We start from the raw sequence: 23,829 nt of genomic DNA, 5'->3' as shown, positions 1-23,829 counted from the left end.
GTCCCGCCAACAGCGACCCCTCCGGGTTCCGCAGAGCAAAGGGTGCAAACAATGGTAAACCCCATTGATGGCGGGACTGGAAGATCCCGCAGCCAGCCAATGGCGGGTTGCCTCTACCACACAAAACATGTCATATGGGGGGGACAGAAAATCCAGCCTAGTGTAAAAATTCAATCAATGAAGACGCCTCTGATGGTTCCTTCTCACAGTTGAACTACAGAATATGAGCCGATGGCCTGCATACCTGAAACTTTCAATGCTTGATCATTACTGAGGTGGTGACAATGGTGTTGCTGTAACACTGCTGTTCCATAAAAGTGCGCATTTGTGGGCAGATGAGGTCAGAATTGGATTTGGCTTTGAGGTGAAAGATCGTGCCCATGTTCACACGTGGCTACTTTGCGAGATTCCGGATCGCCGACATTCCTGGAGATACTACCTCCCGAAAGTTTGTTTCTTTAGGAAAGGCAGAGATAAACATCACATACAATTTAACAAGCGGTATTTCTGTTACATCATTAAATGCTTTGTGAATGGAGAAGGTTTTCATTTCCCTGCCTGATAATCTAGCCGACTGGATTTTACCAGCCTATTATAGAATTGGTGATCTGTGGGAGTGACATTACAATTAATATTTCAATGATGCTTCAGAACACTTGTGTGTTAATTCAATTTACAGACATCATCAAATTCAGTATCTCCTTCAAACATTTGTCCCTGTTAAACTCCAAAGGTTAGTCAGTAATAAAGAAACCAACTTGGCTTCTTCCACACCGGTTTCCCCTTTCTACACTTTTGCCAAAATGGTCAAATTAAGAGAATAGCCCCTGAAAAGGCATGTTTCCCCTTCACACCCTTTTTTTTTTTTAAATAATTTTTATTGAAAAAAATTTTTACATGAAAGTATTTACCCCAACTAACTATAGAATATTACAAAATATTCCCTCTTAACAAATTTCCCCCCCCGCCCGAGCTCGCGCGCGCGTTGTCCCTCCCCCCTCCCCCCTCCCCAAAAACAAACAAAGCAACAATCAACATCAAACATGAACTGCGAACAAATTTGCCCGCATTACAACCGTACATAACCCACCACACCCGTTGTTGCCACTTCCCCCCTGTGTTGCCTCCACTGCCCCCAGATCTTGAGGGTGGCCGCCACCACCGGGCTCGTGGTGTACCTCGTGGGAGGGAGCGGCCATGGCGCCGTTACTAGGGCCCCCAGGCTTATGTTGCCACAGGACGCCCTCTCCATTCGTTTCCAAGCTGCCCCCTCCCCTTCCATCATCCACTTGCGCACCATCGATACATTAGCCGCCCAGTAATACCCCGAAAGGTTGGGTAATGCCAGCCCTCCACTCTCCCTACTCCGCTCCAAGAAGACCCTCCTCACCCTTGGGGTGCCGTGCGCCACACGTAGCTCATGATGCTGCTCGTCACCTTTTTGAAGAAGGCCCTAGGGAGGAAGATGGGCAAGCACTGAAATAAAAACAAAAACCTCGGGAGGACCGTCATTTTAACGGACTGCACTCTGCCCGCCAGCGACAGCGGCACCATGTCCCACCTTTTAAATTCCTCCTCCATCTGTTCCACCAGCCTGGAGAAGTTCAGCTTGTGGAGAGTCCCCCAGTTCCTTGCCACCTGCACCCCTAAATATCTAAAACTCTTTCCTGCTCTCTTCAACGGGAGTCTCCCGATTCCCTCTTCCTGGTCCCCTGGGTGTATCACAAATACCTCACTCTTACCCAAGTTTAGCTTGTACCCCGAAAAGTCCCCGAATTCTGCTAGCAGTTCCATCACCTCCGGCATCCCCCCTTCTGGGTCTGCCACGTATAGCAGCAGGTCGTCCGCGTATAGCGATACCCGGTGCTCCTCCCCGCCCCTTGTCAGCCCTCTCCACCCCCCTGAGCCCCTCAGTGCCATCGCCAACGGTTCAATTGCCAGTGCGAAGAGCAGGGGGGACAAGGGGCACCCCTGTCTGGTCCCCCGGTGGAGCCCAAAATACTCCGATCTCCTACCATTCGTCACTACACTTGCCGTCGGGGCCGAATAGAGCAGCTTCACCCATTTAATAAATCCCTCCCCAAATCCAAACCGTTCCAGCGTCTCCCACAGGTACTTCCACTCCACCCTATCAAATGCTTTCTCCGCGTCCAATGCCACCACTATCTCCGCCTCACCCTCCACTGCCGGCATCATGATGACGTTTAGCAGTCTCCGCACGTTCGTATTAAGCTGCCGCCCTTTCACAAAACCCGTCTGGTCCTCGTGTATCACCCCTGGCACACAATCCTCTATCCTGGTAGCCAGGATCTTTGCCAGCAGCTTGGCGTCCACATTCAGGAGCGAGATAGGCCTATATGACCCACACTGCACGGGGTCCTTGTCCCGCTTCAAGATCAGAGAGATCAGTGCCTGCGACATTGTCGGGGGCGGAGCCCCCCCCTCCCATGCCTCGTTGAAGGCTCGCACCAGCACAGGGCCCACCAAATCCGCATATTTTTTGTAAAAACCCATCTGGCCCCGGCGCCTTCCCCGACTGCATATGCCCAATCCCCTTGACTAGCTCCTCTAACCCTATCTGCGCCCCCAGCCCCTCTACCAGCTCCTCTTGGACCTTGGGGAACCTCAGTTTGTTCAAGAAGCCCTCCATCCCCCCTCCCCTCGTCGGCGGCTCTGACCGATACAGCTCCTTATAGAAGTCTCTGAAAACCCCATTTACTTCTGGCCCCTTCTGCACTATGTTCCCACCCCTCTCCCTCACTCCCCCAATTTCTCTAGCCGCATCCCGCTTTCGGAGCTGATGCGCCAACATCCTACTCGCCTTCTCCCCATACTCATAAATCGCGCCCTGCGCCCTTCTCCACTGTGTCTCCGCCTTTCTGGTGGTCAACAGGTCAAACTTAGCCTGCAAACTGCGCCGTTCCCCCAACAGCCCCTCCTCTGGTGTCTCCGCATATTTCCTATCCACGTCCAGAAGCTCCCCCACCAGCCTCTCCCTCTCCTGTCTCTCCCTCCTTTCCCTATGTGCCCGTATGGAGATCAGCTCCCCCCGGATCACCGCCTTCAGGGCCTCCCATACCATCCCCACCTGCACCTCCCCCGTGTCATTAATGTCCAGATATCTTTCAATGCTCTTCCGGACCCTCTTACACACCTCCTCATCCGCCAGCAACCCCACATCCAGGCGCCACAGCGGACGCTGGTCTCGCACCTCCCCCATTTCTAAATCTACCCAGTGTGGCGCGTGGTCTGAGACCGCTATGGCCGAGTACTCCACTTCCCGTACTTTCGGGATCAGTCCCCTGCTCAATACAAAAAAGTCAATTCTAGAATAGACTCTGTGGACATGGGAGAAAAAGGAATACTCCCTCGCCCTCGGCCTCCCAAACCTCCAGGGGTCCACCCCTCCCATCTGCTCCATAAACCCCTTTAACACTTCTGCCGCTGCCGGCCTCCTACTCGTCCTTGAACTCGATCTGTCCAGCACGGGGTCCAGCACTGTGTTGAAGTCCCCCCCCATGATCAGGCCCCCTGCCTCCAGGTCCGGAATAAGGCCCAGTAGACGCCTCATGAAGCCAGCGTCGTCCCAATTCGGGGCATACACGTTAACCATCACCACTTTCTCCCCCTGCAGCCTACCCTTCACCATGACATATCTACCCTCTTTATCCGCCACCACCTCCGCCGCCACGAACGACACCCTCTTCCCTACCAGGATCGCCACCCCCCGGTTCTTTACGTCCAGTCCTGAGTGGAACACCTGTCCCACCCACCCCCTTCTCAGGCGGACCTGGTCCGCCACCTTCAAATGGGTCTCTTGTAGCATTGCTACATCCGCCTTCAGTCCCTTCAAATGCGAGATTACTCTCGTTCTCTTGACCGGCCCATTCAGCCCCCTCACATTCCAAGTGATCAGCCGGGTCGAAGGGCAGCCCGCCCCTTTCCCCTGCCGACTAGCCATATCCTGTCACCTGCTCGCCCCGAGTCAGCCCTCCCTTTCTGACCCGCTCCCCATGGCGATGGCGCCCCCCCCCCCCACCCCTCCGGTCCTCAACTTCTCCTCCCTGGCCTTTTCAGCAGCAACCCGGTAGCCCCCCCCTTCCCCCCTCCCCCTCCCCCCCCCCACCCCCCTCCCCCCCCAGGCTAGGACCCTTCCTAGCCGCGATGCACCCTCCATAGTACTTCCGTAAGTCAGCTGGTTTACGCTGACCCGGCTGCCCCTGCCACACTCCGACTCCTCCCGGCATGGGGGACGTCCCCCCCCTTACCACCCCTCCTTGACCCCGCTCCAGCGCGGGAAAGGGAGCCATTGCTGACCACGCCCCTTACTCCCACCCCCCTCCCTCCTCTGCCCCGTGCGCGGGAAACCAGAGGAAAGCCCGCGCTTTCGCCCTGCCCCTCCCTGCCCCTCCATCTTCAGTTCCACCCCCGTCCCCGATCTCACACCGATAAATACAAAACAACCAAAAACCCCACAAGAAACACATACCCCCGGCACTCCCCCCCCACCCCGCCCTCCCAACATAACATTATAAATAACAGAAAAAAGAGAGAAAAAACTGGTAGAGAGAAAAAAAAGGGTCCAAAAATACGGCCAAGTGAAAATCCAACCAAAAGAAAGCCACGTGTCCAGCTTAAAGTACCAGAGCGGCAACGACCGCCAAGTATCCCCTGGTTCTAGTTCGAGTCCAGCTTTTCTTCCTGGACAAAGGCCCACGCCTCCTCCGGGGACTCGAAATAGTGGTGCTGGTCCTTGTAGGTCACCCACAAGCGCGCTGGCTGCAGCATCCCGAATCTGATTCTCTTGGCATGCAGCACCGCCTTCGTCCGGTTGAACCGGGCCCGCCGCTTTGCCACCTCCGCACTCCAGTCCTGAAAGATCCTCACCGTCGAGTTCTCCCATTTGCTGCTCCTCTCTCTCTTGGCCCACCTCAGCACCCTCTCCCGGTCACTGAATCGCTGGAACCGAACCAGCACCGCCCTCGGGGGTTCATTTGCTCTTGGCTTCCTGGCCATTACTCTGTAGGCCTCCTCCAGTTCCAGGGGCGAAGGGACGGCCCCTGCCCCCATCAGTGAGCCCAGCATTTCTGCCACATACCCCGGGAGGTCCGACCCCTCCAGCCCTTCTGCCAGGCCCAGGATCCTCAGGTTTTTCCGCCTCATGCGGATATCCATCTCCTCCAGCCGGTTTTGCCATCTCAGGTGGAGTGCCTCGTGCACCTCCACCTTTCCCACGAGGACCGTGGCCTCCTCCTCCCTCACAGCCATCTCCTGCTGCAGCTCCCGAATTGACGCCTCTTGGGTCGCCTGTGCCCTCATCAGCCTGGTGGTCGTCGCGTTCATCGACTCCAGCAGCTCCACTTTCAGCTCCGTGAAGAAGCGCAGGAGAACGGCCTGCTGCTCCTCCGCCCATTTCCTCCAGTCCTCGGGTGCGCCGCCGGCCGCAATTTTGGATTTCTTCCCCCGCTTTTTTCGGGGAGCTGCTGCCGCTTTATTTCCTGCCCCACTTCGGGTAACGACCATAAATTTTTCAGGGTTCTCCTCTGGGAACCTTCCCCCACCGGGAATTGCCGTTCCAGCGCCGTTAGGGGCCCTTCAATCGGCCCGAAAACACCTTCCTCACAGGAGCAGCCAAACGTGCGACTTAGCTGGTCATAGCCGCAACCGGAAGTCCACACCCTTTTTAATGAACAAATTAACAGTTTCCCCTTTACATACATGTGTGTTTAACTAATTAACCTACAATTACTATCTTAAACACCCCTTGACTGTTAACTATATCCTCCCCTAACAGTCCCTAACAAAGACCGTTGCTAAATGCATTACAGAGGAAAGAAGATAGACCTGACAATAAGTTGGCTGGTTCACTTTCATTGCTTGTCTGTGCAATCAGTGAAGTGAAGTAGCAACAGATTGTATGAATGTTAAAGTGGTTTCACTTTTACCTTTACTGTCTCTGCAGTGAAGGTTGGGAATTTAGAAATATAAATGGATGCATCTTTTAAGGATGTTGCATTCGGGGCAGCATGGTGGCCTAGTGGTTAGCACAACCGCCTCACGGCGCTGAGGTCCCAGGTTCGATCCCGGCTCTGGGTCACTGTCCATGTGGAGTTTGCACATTCTCCCCGTGTCTGCGTGGGTTTCGCCCCCACAACTCAAAAATGTGCAGAGTAGGTGGATTGGCCACGCTAAATTGCCCCTTAATAGAAAAAATAATTGGGTAATCTAAATTTATTTTAAAAAAGGATGTTGCATTCATTTGTTATTTAATAAACGGAATTCATAATTGAAAAAAAATCAAGAAGCACTCATGGCTTAAACAAACATGCTTCCATTCAAAGGGAAAGGTGTTACAATCATATATATATATATGCCACTATGTTATATAAACTCAGTAAACTACATCATGCTTTGACATGAATTCAAAATGTTCAAATTCCTTACCTCCTTGTCTTTTCATCATTCTACCAAATATCAGCCTGGGCTCATGGAAGGATTCGATCCTCTAAGTTGAAAGTTTGAGAATTTAATCTGCTTTTCACTGGTTTTGAAAATGTAGTCTACTTGAGGGAACACTGTACAATTGGAGGTGTCATCTTTCACAAGATGTGCATGACCGCAAAGTGTTTTGGAACATGCTGAGGATCTGAATGATGCAAATAAATATAAGCTACTTCTTTAATTGTATCTTAAGCTTGTTTTCACCTAACTACGACAAGAAAGTTTTTAATCAGTATGGGAATCAAGGGTTATGTGGCTAAGTCAGGAAAGTTGAGTTGAGGATTGCCTTGTCAGATCAGTAATTGAACAATGGTGCATGTTTGATGAGCTGAATGGCCTACACAGAAAATGCTGGAAACACTCACCAGATCTGGCAGCCTTTGAGCCAGGGTCAGCAAAGCCTGACTGCAAAGTACACTAACTTCAGCTTGGAACAATATTGATCATAAGTACTTTAAATAATGAAATGCAGACAAGAAAGACAAAGATACGCAGCAAAATACTTTGTTGAGTTTCTCTACATGAGCTATATGTGTGGAAACTGCTCCATTTGTGACTCTTTGATTGTTTTACATTGAATACATTTTTTACTCACAGTCAAGTACAGAAACATCTAAAACTGTGGCCAGGAGACTATGTCTCACCAAACCTTTCCACACAGAATTTCCTTGAAGAAACATGACACAATTGTCTATGTTCTTAACCTTACTGGAAAGACAATGAAAAGTAGTGCACTCTAAGCTATTCTACACTTGAACAAGCGTAAGTACAAATATCAGTAGGCCCAAATCTCTCTTTATAAAGGTAAAGACAGTTTACAGCCAAGCTTTCTTCATAATGCTTAGGGCAGGATTTTTAGGCCCCTCCTGTCAGCGGGATCTTTCTGTCTCGCCATTGAATGGACTTTTGGCTGGATCACCGATGAGGGGCCACCACGCCGGGGCTGGAAGATCCCAGCCTTAAGTTTCTGTAGTCTCAGTGTGTTAAACAATCCCTTCTAGAAGGTGAATGTGTTGTCCAAAAAAGACCAGCCAATGGGAGTGAGAATGTTGTCATGTGAGAGTACCTTTAAGAAATGGGTGTTTAAGAAATGTACCTTTAAGAAATGGGTGTTTATCAGTGACGTCAGAGTGTGGGTGGAGCTGGGCTGTCTGTCAGCTTTTGACTTTTGTTTTAGGCTGTTTGCTGCAGGGTATGTTTTAGTTTCGTTTTCAGAGCTGGACAGCTGCAGTCACAGCCAGAAGATGTATTAGAGTCTCTCTCTGTAATCTAAAGAATTTAAATCGATCCTTTGGTGATTTAAAACTAATAACCGCTCTCAGTAGTGACTTTAACCTGATGTGCTTCTGTTGAAAGGTTTTGTTTTATGTCATATGGATGTTAAAATGAAAGTAAGAATTACTTAGTGTTGTATTCTTTGGGGGTTGTATTTGAATTAATGGTTGCTAAAATGGTCACTGTATGTTTTAAAAAGGTTATCTTGAGTTCATAGAATAAACATTGTTTTGCTTTAAAAAATACTTTTCCATTTCTGCTGTACCACACCTGTAGAGTGGGCCGTGTGCTCCCCATACCACAATCTATTAAACGTTGTGGGTCAGGTGAACTCCATGATACACTTTGGGGTTCTCTAAACCTTGGCCCATAACAATGTCCAAAAGAAACATTTATGTTGACGTAATGCCTTTAACATAATAAAACATTCCAAGATGCTTCACTGGAGCAATCCAAACATCACAAACATCACTTTAGAAACTAAATGTAACCCACCTGAAGCACAGCTTTCACGAATGGCTGAAAACATGAACTTGATTATAATATACACCCCCAGTTGTACAATTGTTTCGCAGAATATATTTGAATAGGCACCCATATCACGCAGGACAGCACTTTTCAAACACATGATCTCTATCACCTTGGAAAACAAGGACTGCAGATGCATAGGAACACTCCTACCTGTTCCCCTCCAAGCTGCACACCATCCTGACTTGGAAATATATCGGCATTCCTTCACTCTCGCTTGGTCAAAATCCAGTAATTCCTTCCTCAACAGCATTGTGGATGTAACTTAGGGGCTGCAGCAATTCAAGAAAGTGTCTCACCACCACCTTCTCAAGGGCAATTAGCGATGGGCACTTGAATAATGCCCTTGCCAACAATGCCCACATTCCAGGAACGATTAAAATAATGAGGAATGGAAATGCAGTTTTTTCCACGGTTCCCGGAACACATTTGTAGCATACTATTGAAGCGCGGCCCCTTTAAGGGGGCAGACTTTGTGGTCCATGTGACTGGCTCGGAACCAATCACATGGGAGCACGCAAATCCTGACCAATAGAGAGAAAGGGGGGTCCCTGGGAGCAGAGGTCCAGGCAGTGTGGACCCCCAGAGCTCAATAGTCAAGACTGAACCAGCATTGCCTTTGTTGACTGTTAATAAATGGCCTTTACTGGAAGCCTCCAGTGTGTTGTCTCGAGCTACCACATTAGAGATGAGGTAAACGGTTCAGTCATTAGTCTTCAGTAGTTCAGGATTTGAGGGGAGAAGGAAGAAGCCTCCAAAGGCAGATGAGAATCAGTAACCATTGACCGTAGCACCAGGGGCTGAAGACATAGAATGGCTCTGCTATTTCTTCATAGCAAATGAAATAATAGGGGAAAACAAGCATAAGGTATATTGTTGATGCTTTGTGGGTCTCAAACCTACAACCTGATAAGAAATCTTACGGTCCCGGAGCCTCTTGACTGAAAAAACTTTGATCAGTTAGTCAGGTAGGTCAAGGGACATTTTAACCCGAGGCCCTCAATCATCCTTCAGCGATAAAAATTCAACTCTGCTGCGAGGGACCCAGAAGAGTCCAGCTGCACCTTCACAGGCAGACTCCGCCAAATGGCCAAGCATTGTGAGTTTGGTGCAGTGACCGTGTAGTTTGCAGAATTAATAACCTCAGTCATCAGAAAAATCACCTGCTGAAACTAAACTCACGTTAGATAAAGAAATCAAGATATCGGGTGATGAAATGTACTGAAAAAGGTGCATCTGAGCTTCAAAGCCTGCCGGAAGGGGAAGTGAATCAGTTGTGGGGCAGTACAGTTGCGAGGTGCGCGGTGAGATCAACCGAGTAGAGGATTGGACATGGTCTTCGGGACCGGATCAAAGTCAGAGAACCGGGAAAAGAATGGGCTGTCAGCCCAAGTCAGAGATGGATTGTTATCGACGTGGGGGAGACCACCACCAGGAAACGTGCCATTTTTGCGAGTTTCTCGGTTTCCATTGCAATCAAAAAGGCCATATCCAGGCCTGTTGCCAAGTGCAGCAAAGAACAAAGAAAAGTACAGCACAGGAACAGGCCCTTCGGCCCTCCAAGCCTGCGCCGACCATGCTGCCCATCTAAACAAAAAGCTTCTACATCTCCCACTACCCTGGGAAAAAGTCTCTGACTATCCACTCTGTCTATGCCCCTCATAATTTTTACACTCAATACTTTTACAAAAATAAATCTGAACTCCTAGCCAAAGAGGGCTGAGATACTGAATTACGAAAATTATGTTCCAAGTCCAGTAACATCTTTTAAGTCTTTGATGTATAAAATTGCAGGAAAAGATATTTTCACAAGCACATTATTAGACCTCTATCAGGTCGCCCCTTAACCTCCTTCGTTCCAGTGAGACAAACTGAGTTTATTCAACCTTTCCTCATAGCCAATGCCTTCCATATCAGGCAACATCCTGATAAATCTCTTCTGCACCCTCTCTAAAGCGTCCACATCCTTCTGGTAGTGTGGTGAGACCAGAATTGAAGTGTGGCCTAACTAAGGTTCTATACAGCTGCAACATGACTTGCCAATTTTTATACTCAATGCCCCGGCCAATGAAGGCAAGCATGCCTTATGCCTTCTTGACTACCTTCCCCACCTGTGTTGCCACTTTCAGTGACCTGTGGACCTGTACACCAAGATCTCTCTGACTGTCAATACTCTTGAGGGTTCTACCATTCACTGTATATTCCCTACCTGCATTAGACCTTCCAAAATGCATTAACTCACGTTTGTCCGGATTAAACTCCATCTGTCATCTCGCTACCCAAGTCTCCAAACGATCTAAATCCTGCTGCATCCTCTGACAGTCCTCATTGCTATCCGCAATTCCAACAACCTTTCTGTCGTCCGTAAACGTACTAACCAGACCAGTTACATTTTCCTCCAAATTATTTATATATACACCAAAGCACGCCAATGCAAAAAAAAACAGCAGCAGCAGCAATCCATGACAGCACTGAACCAAGTGGAGAAATACTCTGAGGCGGAGAACAAAATGTCCTGTCTGAATGTCATCAAAGTAAATAAGACCAGCCCCGTATCAGCCTCCCCGAACAGGTGCCGGAATGTGGTGACTAGGGGCTTTTCACAGTAACTTCATTTGGAGCCTACTTGTGACAATAAGCGATTTTCATTTTTAAGACAGCACCAATCAAAATAATTCTGCAAGGGAATGAAAGACCTTTGAAGATGGAGGTCGATATTGGGGCATCAGTTACGGAGTCTGCATGTTCTCCATGTGTCTGCGTGGGTTTCCTCCGGGTGTTCCTGTTTCCTTCCACAAGTCCCGAAAGACATGTTGTTAGGTGACTTGGACATTCCGAATTCTCCCTCAGTGTACCCGAACAGGCACCGGAATGTGGCAACTCGGGGATTTTCACAGTAACTGCATTGCAGTGTTAATGTAAGCCTGCTTGTGACAATAATAAAGATTATTACTATTATTATTGTTAGGAAACCCCTTAAATGTGAGAAATGTACCTTCCATGCGACAGACGTCATGTACTTGGGGTTCCAAATGGATGACACAGGTCTGCACCCTCTCGAAGAAAATGTCATAGCCTTATAAGAGGTCCCAGCATGCAGGAATGTAGCCAAGCTGAAATCCTTCCTGGGAATGGTGAACTATTATGGCCGGTTTATTCCAGACCTGGCCATCACATTGGCACCACTGCACCAATTGCAAATGAAACAACAAAGGTGGCAATGGAAGAAGCAGCAAGAGGAAGCTTTATGCTTGGTAAAAGAAGCCCTGCAATCTTCAAACCTTTTAGTTCATTTCGACCAGGAAAGCCAATTGTTCTCATGCATCACCACACAGGATAGGGGCAGTTCTATCCCATAAGATGGAGAATGGATCATAACAGCCAATCGTTTTTCCTTCAATAACTCTATCAGATACCAAGCAAAATTATACTGTAATTGAAAAGGAGGGGCTAATCACCATTTAGGTTTTAAAATGTTCCACCAATATGTTCACGGATAGCAATTTGTGATAATAACCGACCATAAGGCACTATTGGGTCTTTTGAGAAAGGGCAAGCCAATGCCCCCCAATTGCCTCCACTAGGATGCAACATTGGACCTTGCTGCTAGCAGCCTACAACTGCACCTTCAAGCACAGGCCTGGCACCTAAATCTCCAACGTCGATGCATTGAGCCAACTCCCCTTGCCAAAGAACTGGCACCGCCGCCAGTGCCCCACCAAATCATCCTGGCACTGAACTTCTTGGGCACCTTGCCAGTGTTGTCCAGACATATCTGAAATTGGGTCCAGCGCGATTCTGAATTCTCCCTCAGTGTACCCAAAGCGTAGCCGGGGTGTGGCGACTAGGTAACTTCATTGCAGTGTTATTGTAAGTCTACTTGTGACACTAAGAAAGATTATTATTATTATTATTATCGGGTATTAGCCAAGGTGAAACAGATGATACAAACAGGTTGGCACCACAAGACGCCCGAACAGTTGAGGCCCTATTTAACCCGCAGGGATTAACTATCCTGCAAGGATGGAGTAATACTTTAGGACTCTTGAGTCATCATTTCACCTCCAGTGACGGAACCCCTCTTACAAGAATTACACAGCACCCATCCGGACCAAACAAAGATGAAGATCGCAGTTATATCCGGTGGCCAGGAATCGTTAAAGCTATTGAGGGAGTGGTACGACAATGTATTCCTTGCCAGACTCAACAATCATTACCCCGTTCAGCCAATCTCCACCCCTGGTAGTGGCGGGGTCGCCCATGGACGAGAGTGCACTTCAACTTTGCAGCCACCATCTTGGGTAGGGTGATTCTTGTCTTGGTAGTCAAATGGCTGTCCATACAAGAGATGGGAGCTATGACCTTGCCGACTCCTGTGGTGCCTTAGGCTGGGTGTTCACCATACACAGCATACCAGAAGCCATTATATCTGATCATGGCTCCCCTTTTTCTGGGCACGATTTCCAACACTTCATTCAGACAATGGGAATTTGGTGTACCAGGGTGGTCCCATGACACTATGGGACCAACGAGTTGGTGTAAAGGGCCATAAAGACATTTACAAATGCTATAAAGAAGCAAACAGACCAGCCATTGCATTGGCGGCAGCAAATTTTCTATTCGTCCTTCAACACGACCCCCCACCCCCCACTATCATGGGAGTCATACAGGCTAAATTGCTTGTGGGCTGTCACCTCAGACCTCAATTGGACTTGCTATTTCTAAATTTGGCGGGGAGGGTGAAGGCACATCAGGTCTCCTGAAATATCAACATACTTCACAAAAATGTGACAAATCATTCCAAGTGGGTGATCTGGCTCTCGTTTGAAATTCCGTCTCAGGCCAACTCCAGTTAGCCAGTCGGTTCGTATTAACAATCAGGGCCCATGCTGTATGTGCTAAATGTCAGGACTGTGTGGAAGCATGTCAACCACATGGGGAACGCAGGAATGGTAACCCGCATTTCAGAACAAATGGGTCCAATTCGTGCCACCGTCACTCCTGTGGCTGTTCCAAAGCAAAGGAAGCTGGGAATTTCAGAGTCATCCCCGCCTGCAGCCCCGGTGGGAGCCAGCAAGGTGAGCAGCCCCACAGAAGAAATGGAATCACCTGAACCATCATCTTCTTCAGACTACAAGAATCCTTCGAGACAGTGGAGCAGAATGGGAGACAGTGGAGCAGGATGGGAGATAGTGGAGTGGGATGGGAGACAGTGGAGCGGGATGGGAGACAGTGGAGCAGAATGGGAGACAGTGGAGCGGGATGGGAGACAGTGGAGCAGGATGGGAGACAGTGGAGCAGAATGGGAGACAGTGGAGCGGGATGGGAGACAGTGGAGCGGGATGGGCGACAGTGGAGCGGGATGGGCGACAGTGGAGCGGGATGGGAGACAGTGGAGCAGAATGGGAGACAGTGGAGTGGGATGGGAGACAGTGGAGCAGGATGGGAGACAGTGGAGCGGGATGGGAGACAGTGGAGCCGCATGGGAGACAGTGGAGTGGGATGAGAGACAGTGGAGCGGGATGGGAGACAGTGGAGCGGGATGGGAGACAGTGGAGCCGCATGGGAGACAGTGGAGTGGGATGAGAGACAGTGGAGCGGGATGGGAGACAGTGGAGTGGGATGAGAGACAGTGGAGCGGGATGGGAGACAGTGGAGTCGGATGGGAGACAGTGGAGCGGGATGGGAGACAGTGGAGCGGGATGGGAGACAGTGGAGTGGAATGGGAGACAGTGGAGCGGGATGGGAGACAGTGGAATGGAATGGGAGACAGGGGAGCGGGATGGGAGTTGGTGGAGTGGGATGGGAGACGGTGGAGCGGGATGGGAGACGGTGGAGCGGGATGGGAGATGGTGGAGCGGGAATGGGAGACAGTGGAGTGGAATGGGAGACAGTGGAGTGGCATGGATACAGTGGAGCGGGATGGAGACAGTGGGGTGGAATGGATACAGTGGAGCGGGATGGAGAGAGTGGAGCGGGCTGGATACAGTGGAGTAGGATGGGAGACAGTGGAGCGAGATGGGAGACAGTGGAGTGGGATGGGAGACAGTGGAGTGGGATGGGAGACAGTGGAGCAAGATGGGAGACAGTGGAGTGGGATGGGAGACAGTGGAGCGGGATGGGAGACAGTGGAGTGTGCCGGAGACAGTGGAGCGGCATGGGAGACAGTGGAGTGGGATGGGAGACAGTGGAGCGGGATGGGAGACAGTGGAGCGGGATGGGAGACAGTGGAGCGGGATGGGAGGCAGTGGAGTGGGATGGGAGACGGTGGAGTGGGATGGGAGACGGTGGAGCGAGATCGGAGCCAGTGGAGTGGGATGGGAGACAGTGGAGTGGGATGGGAGACAGTGGAGTGGGATGGGAGACAGTGGAGCGGGATGGGAGACAGTGGAGTGGAATGGGAGATGGTCGAGTGGATGGTGACAGTGGAGTGGGATGGGGGACAGTGGAGTGGGATGGGAGACAGTGGAGTGGGATAGAGACAGTGGAGCAGGATGGGAAACGGTGGAGCGGGATGGGGACAGTGGAGCAGGATGGGAGACAGTGGAGCGGGGCGGAGACAGTGGAGTGGGATGGGAGACAGTGGAGCGGGATGGGAGACAGTGGAGCGGGGCGGAGACAGTGGAGTGGGATGGGAGATGGCGGAGTGGATGGGAGACAGTGGAGCGGGATGAGAGACAGTGGAGCGGGATGGGGGACAGTGGAGCGGGATAGAGACAGTGGAGCGGGATAGTGACAGTGGAGTGGGATGGGAGACAGTGGAGCAGGTTGGAGACAGTGGAGCAGCATGGAGACGGTAGAGCGGGATGGGAGACAGTGGAGTGGGATGGGAGACAGTGGAGCAGGATGGAGACAGTGGAGCGGGATGGGAGACAGTGGTGGGATGGGAGACAGTGGAGCGGGATGGGAGACAGTGGAGTGGGATGGAGACAGTGGAGTGGGATGGAGACAGTGGAGCAGGATGGGAGACGGTAGAGCGGGATAGGAGACAGTGGAGTGGGAAGGGAGACAGTGAAGTGGGCCGGGAGACAGTGGAGTGGGATGGGAGACAGTGGAGCGGGATGGGAGACAGTGGAGTGGGATGGGAGACAGTGGAGCGGGATGGGAGACAGTGGAGCGGGATGGGAGACTGGAGTGGGATGGGAGACAGTGGAGCGGGATGGGAGACAGTGGAGCGGGATGGGAGACAGTGGAGCGGGATGGGAGACAGTGGAGCGGGATGGGAGACAGTGGAGTGGGCCGGGAGACAGTGGAGTGGGATGGGAGACAGTGGAGCGGGATGGGAGACAGTGGAGCAGGATGGAGACAGTGGAGCAGGATGGAGACGGTGGAGTGGGATGGGGAACAGTGGAGCGGGATGGGAGACAGTGGAGCGGGATGGAGACAGTGGAGCAGGATGGAGACGGTAGAGCTGGCTGGAGATGGTAGAGTGGGATGGGAGACAGTGGAGTGGGATGGGAGACAGTGAAGCGGGGTGGGAGACAGTGGAGCGGGATGGGAGACAGTGGAGCGGGATGGGAGACAGTGGAGTGGGATGGGAGACAGTAGAGCGGGATGGGAGACAGTAGAGTGGGATGGGAGACAGTGGAGCAGGATGGAGACAGTGGAGCAGGATGGAGACAGTGGAGTGGGATGGAGACAGTGGAGCAGGATGGAGACAGTGGAGCAGGATGGAGACGGTAGAGCGGGATGGGAGACAGTGGAGTGGGATGGGAGACAGTGGAGCGGGATGGGAGACAGTGGAGCGGGATGGGAGACAGTGGAGCAGGATGGAGACAGTGGAGCAGGATGGAGACGGTAGAGCGGGATGGGAGACAGTGGAGTGGGATGGGAGACAGTGGAGCGGGATGGGAGACAGTGGAGCAGGATGGAGACAGTGGAGTGGGATGGAGACAGTGGAGCAGGATGGAGACAGTGGAGCAGGATGGAGACGGTAGAGCGGGATGGGAGACAGTGGAGTGGGATGGGAGACAGTGGAGCGGGATGGGAGACAGTGGAGCGGGATGGGAGACAGTGGAGCAGGATGGAGACAGTGGAGCAGGATGGAGACAGTGGAGCGGGATGGGAGACAGTGGAGCAGAATGGAGACAGTGGAGTGGGATGGAGACAGTGGAGCAGGATGGAGACAGTGGAGCAGGATGGAGACGGTAGAGCGGGATGGGAGACAGTGGAGTGGGATGGGAGACAGTGGAGTGGGATGGGAGACAGTGGAGCGGGATGGGAGACAGTGGAGCGGGATGGGAGACAGTGGAGCAGGATGGAGACAGTGGAGCAGGATGGAGACGGTAGAGCTGGCTGCGGGACTAAGCAGATCCGCGAGGACTCGAAGCTCCCGGACAGACTGACCCTGTGATTAACCCATGTCTTTTTGACCTTGTACATCAAACTTGTATTTGGCATACTTTGTAAAATGTAATGAGGGACTTAAGATGGGAGGGATGTGATCGTGCAGCCCCTTTAAGGGGACAGATCTTGCGATCCCCGTGACTGGCTTGGTATCAATCGCGAGGGAGTGTGCAAACTCTGACCAATAGAGGGAAAGTGCAGGGCCCTGAGAGCAGAATCCATGCAGTGTGGACCCTGGAGCTGGAGCGTCAATACCTATCCAGCATTGCTCTGTGCCTGTTTCTGACTTAATAAATCCTCTATGTTGTTACTGTAAATCCCCAGTGCATTGTCTCGAGCTTCTACATCTACATTGTGGTAATGTTGCTAAACTAGGTACTATTATGTCTCCCAAAATATTAAAATCTCACTTTCAACTGTTTTACCTTTCAGCAATACCACAGATCTATGAGAATGGAGTGGGGATGGAAAAGGAAAGGTTTTATCAGCTTGGGAAGAAACACAAGCTAACCTGTACAGCCTTTGGAATTCCATCTCCAACAATTCACTGGCAATGGCAGCCTTGCATCATCAACCTGTCCGATACAATGTAAGACTTTGTTGCCTCTTCTTTCCCATAATAGACACCGAGCTAAGGAAGTACATGTGGCTCAGGGGACAAAGGGGAAGGATGAGATGAATAAATCGATGGCAATTAACTGGACATAGCAGGAACTAACACACATGTTACTGTATATTCTTCACAAGATGTATAGAAATACCATGATGTTTTCAAACTTTTCTATTCTGTCCAAGATTTTCTACTTAAACTGGGCCAAAGAAAAAGGATCTTGTAGTTTGATCAATAGTGTATAAAGTTATAATGATTTTCCATGCCTGGCTTTTAATTCCTAATCCTTCAATGCTATCAGATTTCTCGTCGACCCTCCTGACTTTATTTAGTTTACGTGATGCATTGTGTCAAGACGGTGATTTTAGTGGGAAGGGTGTCATTGCAGCGGCCTTCATCTATGGGGCCTTGAGTGTATTCTTATCTTGGCCTAACAGAAGGTGAAGCTGCTTTCCTGCGTGAAATGACGCATGATTTGCTTTCCTGTTGTTGTCTGTCTTCCTCCCTCATGGAAAGCCATTCCCAGTAACCCAATTGTTCTTTTCTTCCCTACTGCAGTGTGGCTGATTTCCTCTAGATTTCAGACTTGCATTGCCTGCCTAATCTCTCACTGGCATCTAGTCCAAGACACTCAAATCAAACACGGGGAAAGCCTTTCCTTTCTCTTTGAACATCCGTCAACACACATTTCTTTAAGTATATTTTGCAAGTGACTTTTCTTGCAGCATTGTGGCCATTTTTTCTTTCAAATGCTATTAAGCAACTGCAGATGTTTTACTTTGAAGCCGTCCAGGTTTGCTCGTAACCATTTCTTCTCATCTGTTGACAGGTGTGAATCAAATGATGATGTGAAAATTAACATTTCGAAACCATTTCAAACAAATCTCGGCAACAGAATCGAGAATATCACTGTCAGAGTGGATCCATATAATGATAAAAACAGTGTATGTATGTGATCTATCTGGATTTGTTGTGTTTGCACCATCGGGTTAATGCTGTTGCCATTTACATGTTATAAAACCAGGTAATGTTACAACGCAGGACGTGTCACAAAGACGGTGCAACGGTAATTTTTAAAGCAGGCGTGGGAGGAAAAACTGGCGCTTGTGGATCGACCACCCTTTAAACAACCCTACTCCGTTTCCTTTTAATTTAAAGATTATTGAGAGGGAAATCAGTGAGTGTATGAATTGTGAAATCAGATAACTGATCTGCACCTACCAATCTTCTGCATGTGGCCAAAATGGAAGTAACTACCCTCTTCCCACTCCCTTGAGATTAAGTTCCAACATGACAAGTTGTCAAGCTATAATTATTCAATCTGATCATTTGTGAACTGGTACCAGAAAAGAATAAGCTTTCAGATTGTGGTATGAAGTCAGCTGGTTCATTATTGCCAGCCCTATTGAGTCTTGCCTCCAGGTAATCTATGCGATTGATTCTTAATTTCCTCTCGCAAGCTGCACAGTTTTACAATCACACACCACCACCTTCTGGGGGCAACCAAGGATGGATAATCTATGAACCTTGCCAGCACTACACACATTCCTCGAACTTTTTCTTTTCAGTTGAGTCTCCTGTTGTTTTGTCCAGTGTCCAAACCATTTCCTGTGGGATGCAGTGGATAAGATCAGGGGCGCGATTCTCCAACCCCCACGCCTGGTGGGAGAATCGCGGGAGTGCCAGGCGATTCACGCCACGCCACCCTGGCACCCGCACGCGATTCTCCCACCCCCCCCCCCAAAATGGCGTGTCGCGGTTTACTACAGGCCGCTCGGAGAATCGGTGCTCGCCGTTTCTAACGATCGAGCGGCGATTCTCCGGCCCGGATGAGGCCGAGCGGCCTGCCTAATCTGACCGGTTCACGCCGGGGCCAACCACACCTGGTCTCTGCCAGCGTGAAAAGCGCGCGACCGCTGCGTGTGGGGCCTGTGGGGGGGGGGGGGGGTGGGATGGAGGATCAAGCACCAGGGGGGTGCTCAGGAGGGATCTGGCCCGCGATCGGTGCCCGCCGATCGTCGGGCCGGCGTCTCTGAAAGACGCACTCTTTTCCCATCGCCGCCCCACAAGATCACTCCTCCATGTCTTGCGGGGCTGCGGAGGGGAGGACGGCAACCGCGCATGCACGGGTTGGCGCCGGCCAACCTGCGCATGGGCGGGTGATATAATTTAAGCGCGCCGGCCGCGTTATTTACGCGGCGCCACTTTGACATGGGCGTCAAGGCCCGGCGTGCGTAATTGACCCTGGGGGTGGGAAATAGGGGGCGAGGAGCAGCCTCCGACGCCGGAGTGAAACACTCTGGTTTTCACTCCGTCGTCGGCACTTTGTCTCCCTTTGGGAGAATTGCGCCTCAGATGTCAGGGTATATGAAAGCAACCTGGGGCGAAATTCTCCGACCCCACGCTGGCGCCGGCGGGATTTCATTATTTTTTTCTTTCACCAAATCTCCGGCCCGGATGGGCCGAAGTCCCGCCGACGTGGCCACGGGTCACGTCGGCGGAAAACAGAGTAGCTTTAAAACGGCGTCAACCATTGATGATGGTTGACGCCGTTCAGTGTCCGAGGGCGAGTGGGGGGGGTTGCGAGTTGGGGGGGGGGGTTGCGAGTGGGGGGGGTTGCGAGTGGGGGGGGGTTGCGAGTGGGGGGGGGTTGCGAGTGGGGGGGGTTGCGAGTGGGGGGGGGTTGCGAGTGGGGGGGGGTTGCGAGTGGGGGGGGTTGCGAGTGGGGGGGGGTTGCGAGTGGGGGGGGGTGTTGCGAGGGGGGGGGTTGCGAGTGGGGGGGGTTGCGAGTGCGGGGGGGGGGTTGCGAGTGCGGGGGGGGGTTGCGAGTGCGGGGGGGTTGCGGCGTGGGGGGGGGTTGCGGCATTGGAGGGGGGGGATGCGGCGTTGGAGGGGGGGTAGGGGTGGTGGGGAGGAGGGTAGGGGTGGTGGGGAGGGGGTAGGGGTGGTGGGGAGGGGGGTAGGGTGCGGTGGGGGGGGTAGGGGCGTTGGAGGGGGTAGGGGTGGTGGGGAGGAGGGTAGGGGTGGTGGGGAGGGGGTAGGGGGGGTGGGGAGGGGGGTAGGTGTGGTGGGGGGGTAGGGGCGTTGGAGGGGGTAGGGGTGGTGGGGAGGAGGGTAGGGGTGGTGGGGAGGGGGGTAGGTGCGGTGGGGGGGGTAGGGGCGTTGGAGGGGGTAGGGGTGGTGGGGGGGTTGGAGGCAGCGGCGTGCAGAGGGGGGCGACAGATGCCCGGGGCCAACGCACCGTCGCCCCCCCCCTCTGCACGCCGCTGCCCCCTACCCCAACCCCCCCTCACCACCCCTACCCCCTCCAACGCCCCTACCCCCCTCACCACCCCTACCCCCTCACCACCCCTACCCCCTCACCACCCCTACCCCTTCCAACGCCCGTACCCCCCTCCCTCCTCCCCACCACCCCTACCCCCCTCCCCACCACCCCTACCCCCCTCCAACGTCGCCCCCCTCTCTCTCAACGCCGGTACCCCCCTCTCCTCTCAACGCAGGTAACCCCCCCCTCCTCTCCTCTCAACTCAATGCCGCAACCCCCTCCCTCCCTCCCTCCTCTCAACTCAACGCCGTAACCCCCTCCCCCCCCTCTCCTCTCAATGCAGGTAACCCCCTTCTTCCCCCTCCCTCGCTCCCTCTCCCCCCTCTCCCCCCTCCCTCTCCCCCTCTCACCCCCTCCCTCTCCCCCTCTCCCCCTCTCCCTCCCCCCAACGCCGGGTCTCTCTTCCTCCCCCCCCCAAACAACGCCGGGTCTCTCTCTTCCCCCCCCCCCAACAACGCCGGGTCTCTCTCTTCTCCCCCCCCCCTCAAACAACGGCGGGTCTCTCTCTTCCCCCCCCCCAACAACGCCGGGTCTCTCTCTTCCCCCCCCCCCCACAACGCCGGGTCTCTTTCTTCCCCCGCCCCCACAACGCCGGGTCTCTCTCTTCCCCCCCCCCCCCCCCCCACAACGCCGGGTCTCTCTCTTCCCCCGCCCCCACAACGCCGGGTCTCTCTCTTCCCCCCCCCAAACAACGCCGGGTCTCTCTCTCCACCCCCCCCCAACAACGCCGGGTCTCTCTCTCCTCCCCCCCCCAAACAACGCCGGGACTCGCCACTTCCGCAGCTGGTGAAACTGACGCGTATCGCGTCAGTCCGCTGCTGGCCCTTTCGGGAACGGAGATTGCCGGCTTAAAAGAAGGCCCGGACGCCGGAGTCATGCACACCGCTTTTTCCCGCCGGAAATGAGCGTCACGTCGGTCCGCGGAGAATTTCGCCCCTGATCTCATGAAAAATAGCAAAAAGATTGATTCAAGAAAACTCTTTGCAAAGCCTAACATTCCATGGCTTTGTTCATGAGAGAAAGCGTCCAGTTAATTGGACAGCATGGCGGCACAGTGGTGAGCACTGCTGCTTCATAGAGCCAGGGACCCGGGTTCGATTCTGACCTCAGGCAACTGTCTGTGTATCTCTGGGTGCTCCCACAGTCCAAAGGTGTGCAGGTTAGGTGGATTGGCCATGCTAAATTGCCCCTTAAGGTTAAGTGGGGTTACTGGGTTACGGGAATATGTCGGGGCTTGAGCCTAGGCAGAGTACTGTTTCCAAGGGTCAATGCAGAATCGGTGGGACAAATGGCCACTTTCTGCACTGTAGAGATTCTACGATTCTGTGATGAAACCTCTAATGTTCAATGTTTGAAGTTTTCAGAATAAATCTGTATGAAGTCCTAAATCTTTATTTATGAAGTGTCAAGTAGGAGTCTGAAGAACCATCTGTTACAAAATCTGTTAGTGTTATTGAATCTGGTACTTGTTCCTTTCATCAATTTTTATTCTTTTTTTAAGCTTAGGAAACTGCAGCCACAAATGTTATATAATTTAGGGCATTGAAGGTTCAATCCAGCCCTGCTTTCCTTTCTGCACAAGGTTTGAGTTTGAGCTTGAGCTTGAAGTTTGTGTGTGCTCCTGTACCTCAAAGCTGCAGGATCTTAGGCCAGAGCATCCCTGTGAAAGTAGATAAATCTCCTGTCTGTCTCTCCCCCCAAAATTCTGAAATAATTCAAAACAGATCTCAAGTGCCAGTGTTAAAATGTTCTTTGATCTCAAAAGCTGCAAAATAACTCGACTTCCTTTGAAAACAGATTGGCACCCTTTCTGCCTGTAATCACTGCTTGTGCAGTTCATTTATTTGCGGTTAATTTATCTGAGAATAACAATCCTTGTTGTCCAGAAGAGCTAATGGAAAAACCTTCAGAATAGCTGGCATCTGCGAGCCACTTACTTTATTTCAGTTCCATCCTATAATTGCAACACGGGATGGCTTCATCAATTTTAATGTTGGTAAATATTTTCTATGTATTTGACCTGGATTCTTATCACTCTCTTCGCATCACAGAATGTCTATAGTGGAAAAGGAGGCCATTTGGTCCATCTAATCTGCACCAACCCTCTGAAAGTGCACCCTACCTAGGCCCACTCCCCCATCCTATCCCCATAACCCAATCTAACCTACACATCCTTGGACACTAAGGGGCAATTTTATCATGGCTAATCCATCTAACCTACACATCCTTGGACACTAAGGGCAATTTATCATGGCCAATCCACCTAACCTGCACATCTTTGGACTGTGAAGGAAACTGGAGCACCTAGAGCAACTCCATGTAGACACGGGGAGAATGTGCAGACTCCGCACAGACAGCCACACAAGGCCGGAATTGAACCTGGGCCCCTTGCGCTGTGATACAGCAGTGCTACCCACTGTGCCACCGTACTGCCCCCTTGCTTCGCCTCAAGCCTTCTTCCTTTTATAGCACTTCATCCATTAGAGAGTCACGGTTTCTCAGGGGCAAAGAGGAAGGTGGATTTGAAACCGTGATCAGATGGGCCATGAACTTATTGAATGGTGGGACAGGCTTGAGGGGTTGAATTGTCTACTCCTGTACTTAACTCCTATGATCCTACAAGAACCGATGAGGTACTGGTACCTTCCAGCTCTGGCCAATCCTGTCTTCACAACACATTAAAATTTGAGTTAGATTTTTCTGGAGCAACTAACCAGGAATTCCTCCTGATAGGCAGAAGTCAAAGAAGAAATCCTCCTACTGCAACAACCCTACCCTACCTCCCTCCAGTAACAAGAGGAAAACCATTGTTGCTGGCCAGGAAGATGCAGTACGCATTCAAACGAGGAGGCACTACTTTTAAAAGAGGCACAAATACCTTGAGGCTGTAGCAAATTCTTTTTTATTGAAAGCCAAAGTTGTGTTTCTGAGACCATGATAGAAGGAGACTAATACACCCTCTTCCTCCCCCCCCCTCCCCCCCCCCCCCCCCCCCCCCCCCCCCCCATCCACTAATGTTGGAACTCTACTGCTGCTAATCCTGAGACTACCATCGCCTTATTCTTTCAATTCCCGGAGGTTGGCATATATTTTCAGGCATGCAGATTACTTTCCCACATACAAACCCAGTCAGGACTGGAAAATCTCAGCCACGGGAAGGGCTGGAAAATCTAAGCCGTGGGCAGGGCTGGAAAATCTCAGCCGTGGGCAGGGCTGGAAAATCTCAGCCAGTGGAAGGGCTGGA

The 23,829-nt window shown here is 51.7% G+C and overlaps 1 protein-coding gene across 2 annotated transcripts in view; it reads left to right on the top strand.

Annotated features, from left to right (window-relative positions):
• kdrl (kinase insert domain receptor like) overlaps positions 1 to 23,829 on the top strand; it is a 218,345-nt gene that overhangs the window by 111,266 nt on the left and 83,250 nt on the right. For both annotated transcript variants that reach the window (XM_038775502.1, XM_038775503.1), the window contains 2 exons: positions 17,083 to 17,239; positions 18,090 to 18,204. In XM_038775502.1, coding sequence (XP_038631430.1) covers positions 17,083 to 17,239; positions 18,090 to 18,204 — 272 coding nt within the window. The remainder of the gene's footprint in view (positions 1 to 17,082; positions 17,240 to 18,089; positions 18,205 to 23,829) is intronic.

The sequence above is a fragment of the Scyliorhinus canicula genome, chromosome 17 (genome assembly GCF_902713615.1).
Source record: "Scyliorhinus canicula chromosome 17, sScyCan1.1, whole genome shotgun sequence".
NCBI lineage: Eukaryota > Metazoa > Chordata > Chondrichthyes > Carcharhiniformes > Scyliorhinidae > Scyliorhinus > Scyliorhinus canicula.
The sequence above is the reverse complement of the archived record's forward strand: the minus strand, read 5'-3'. Positions and strand labels throughout refer to the sequence as shown.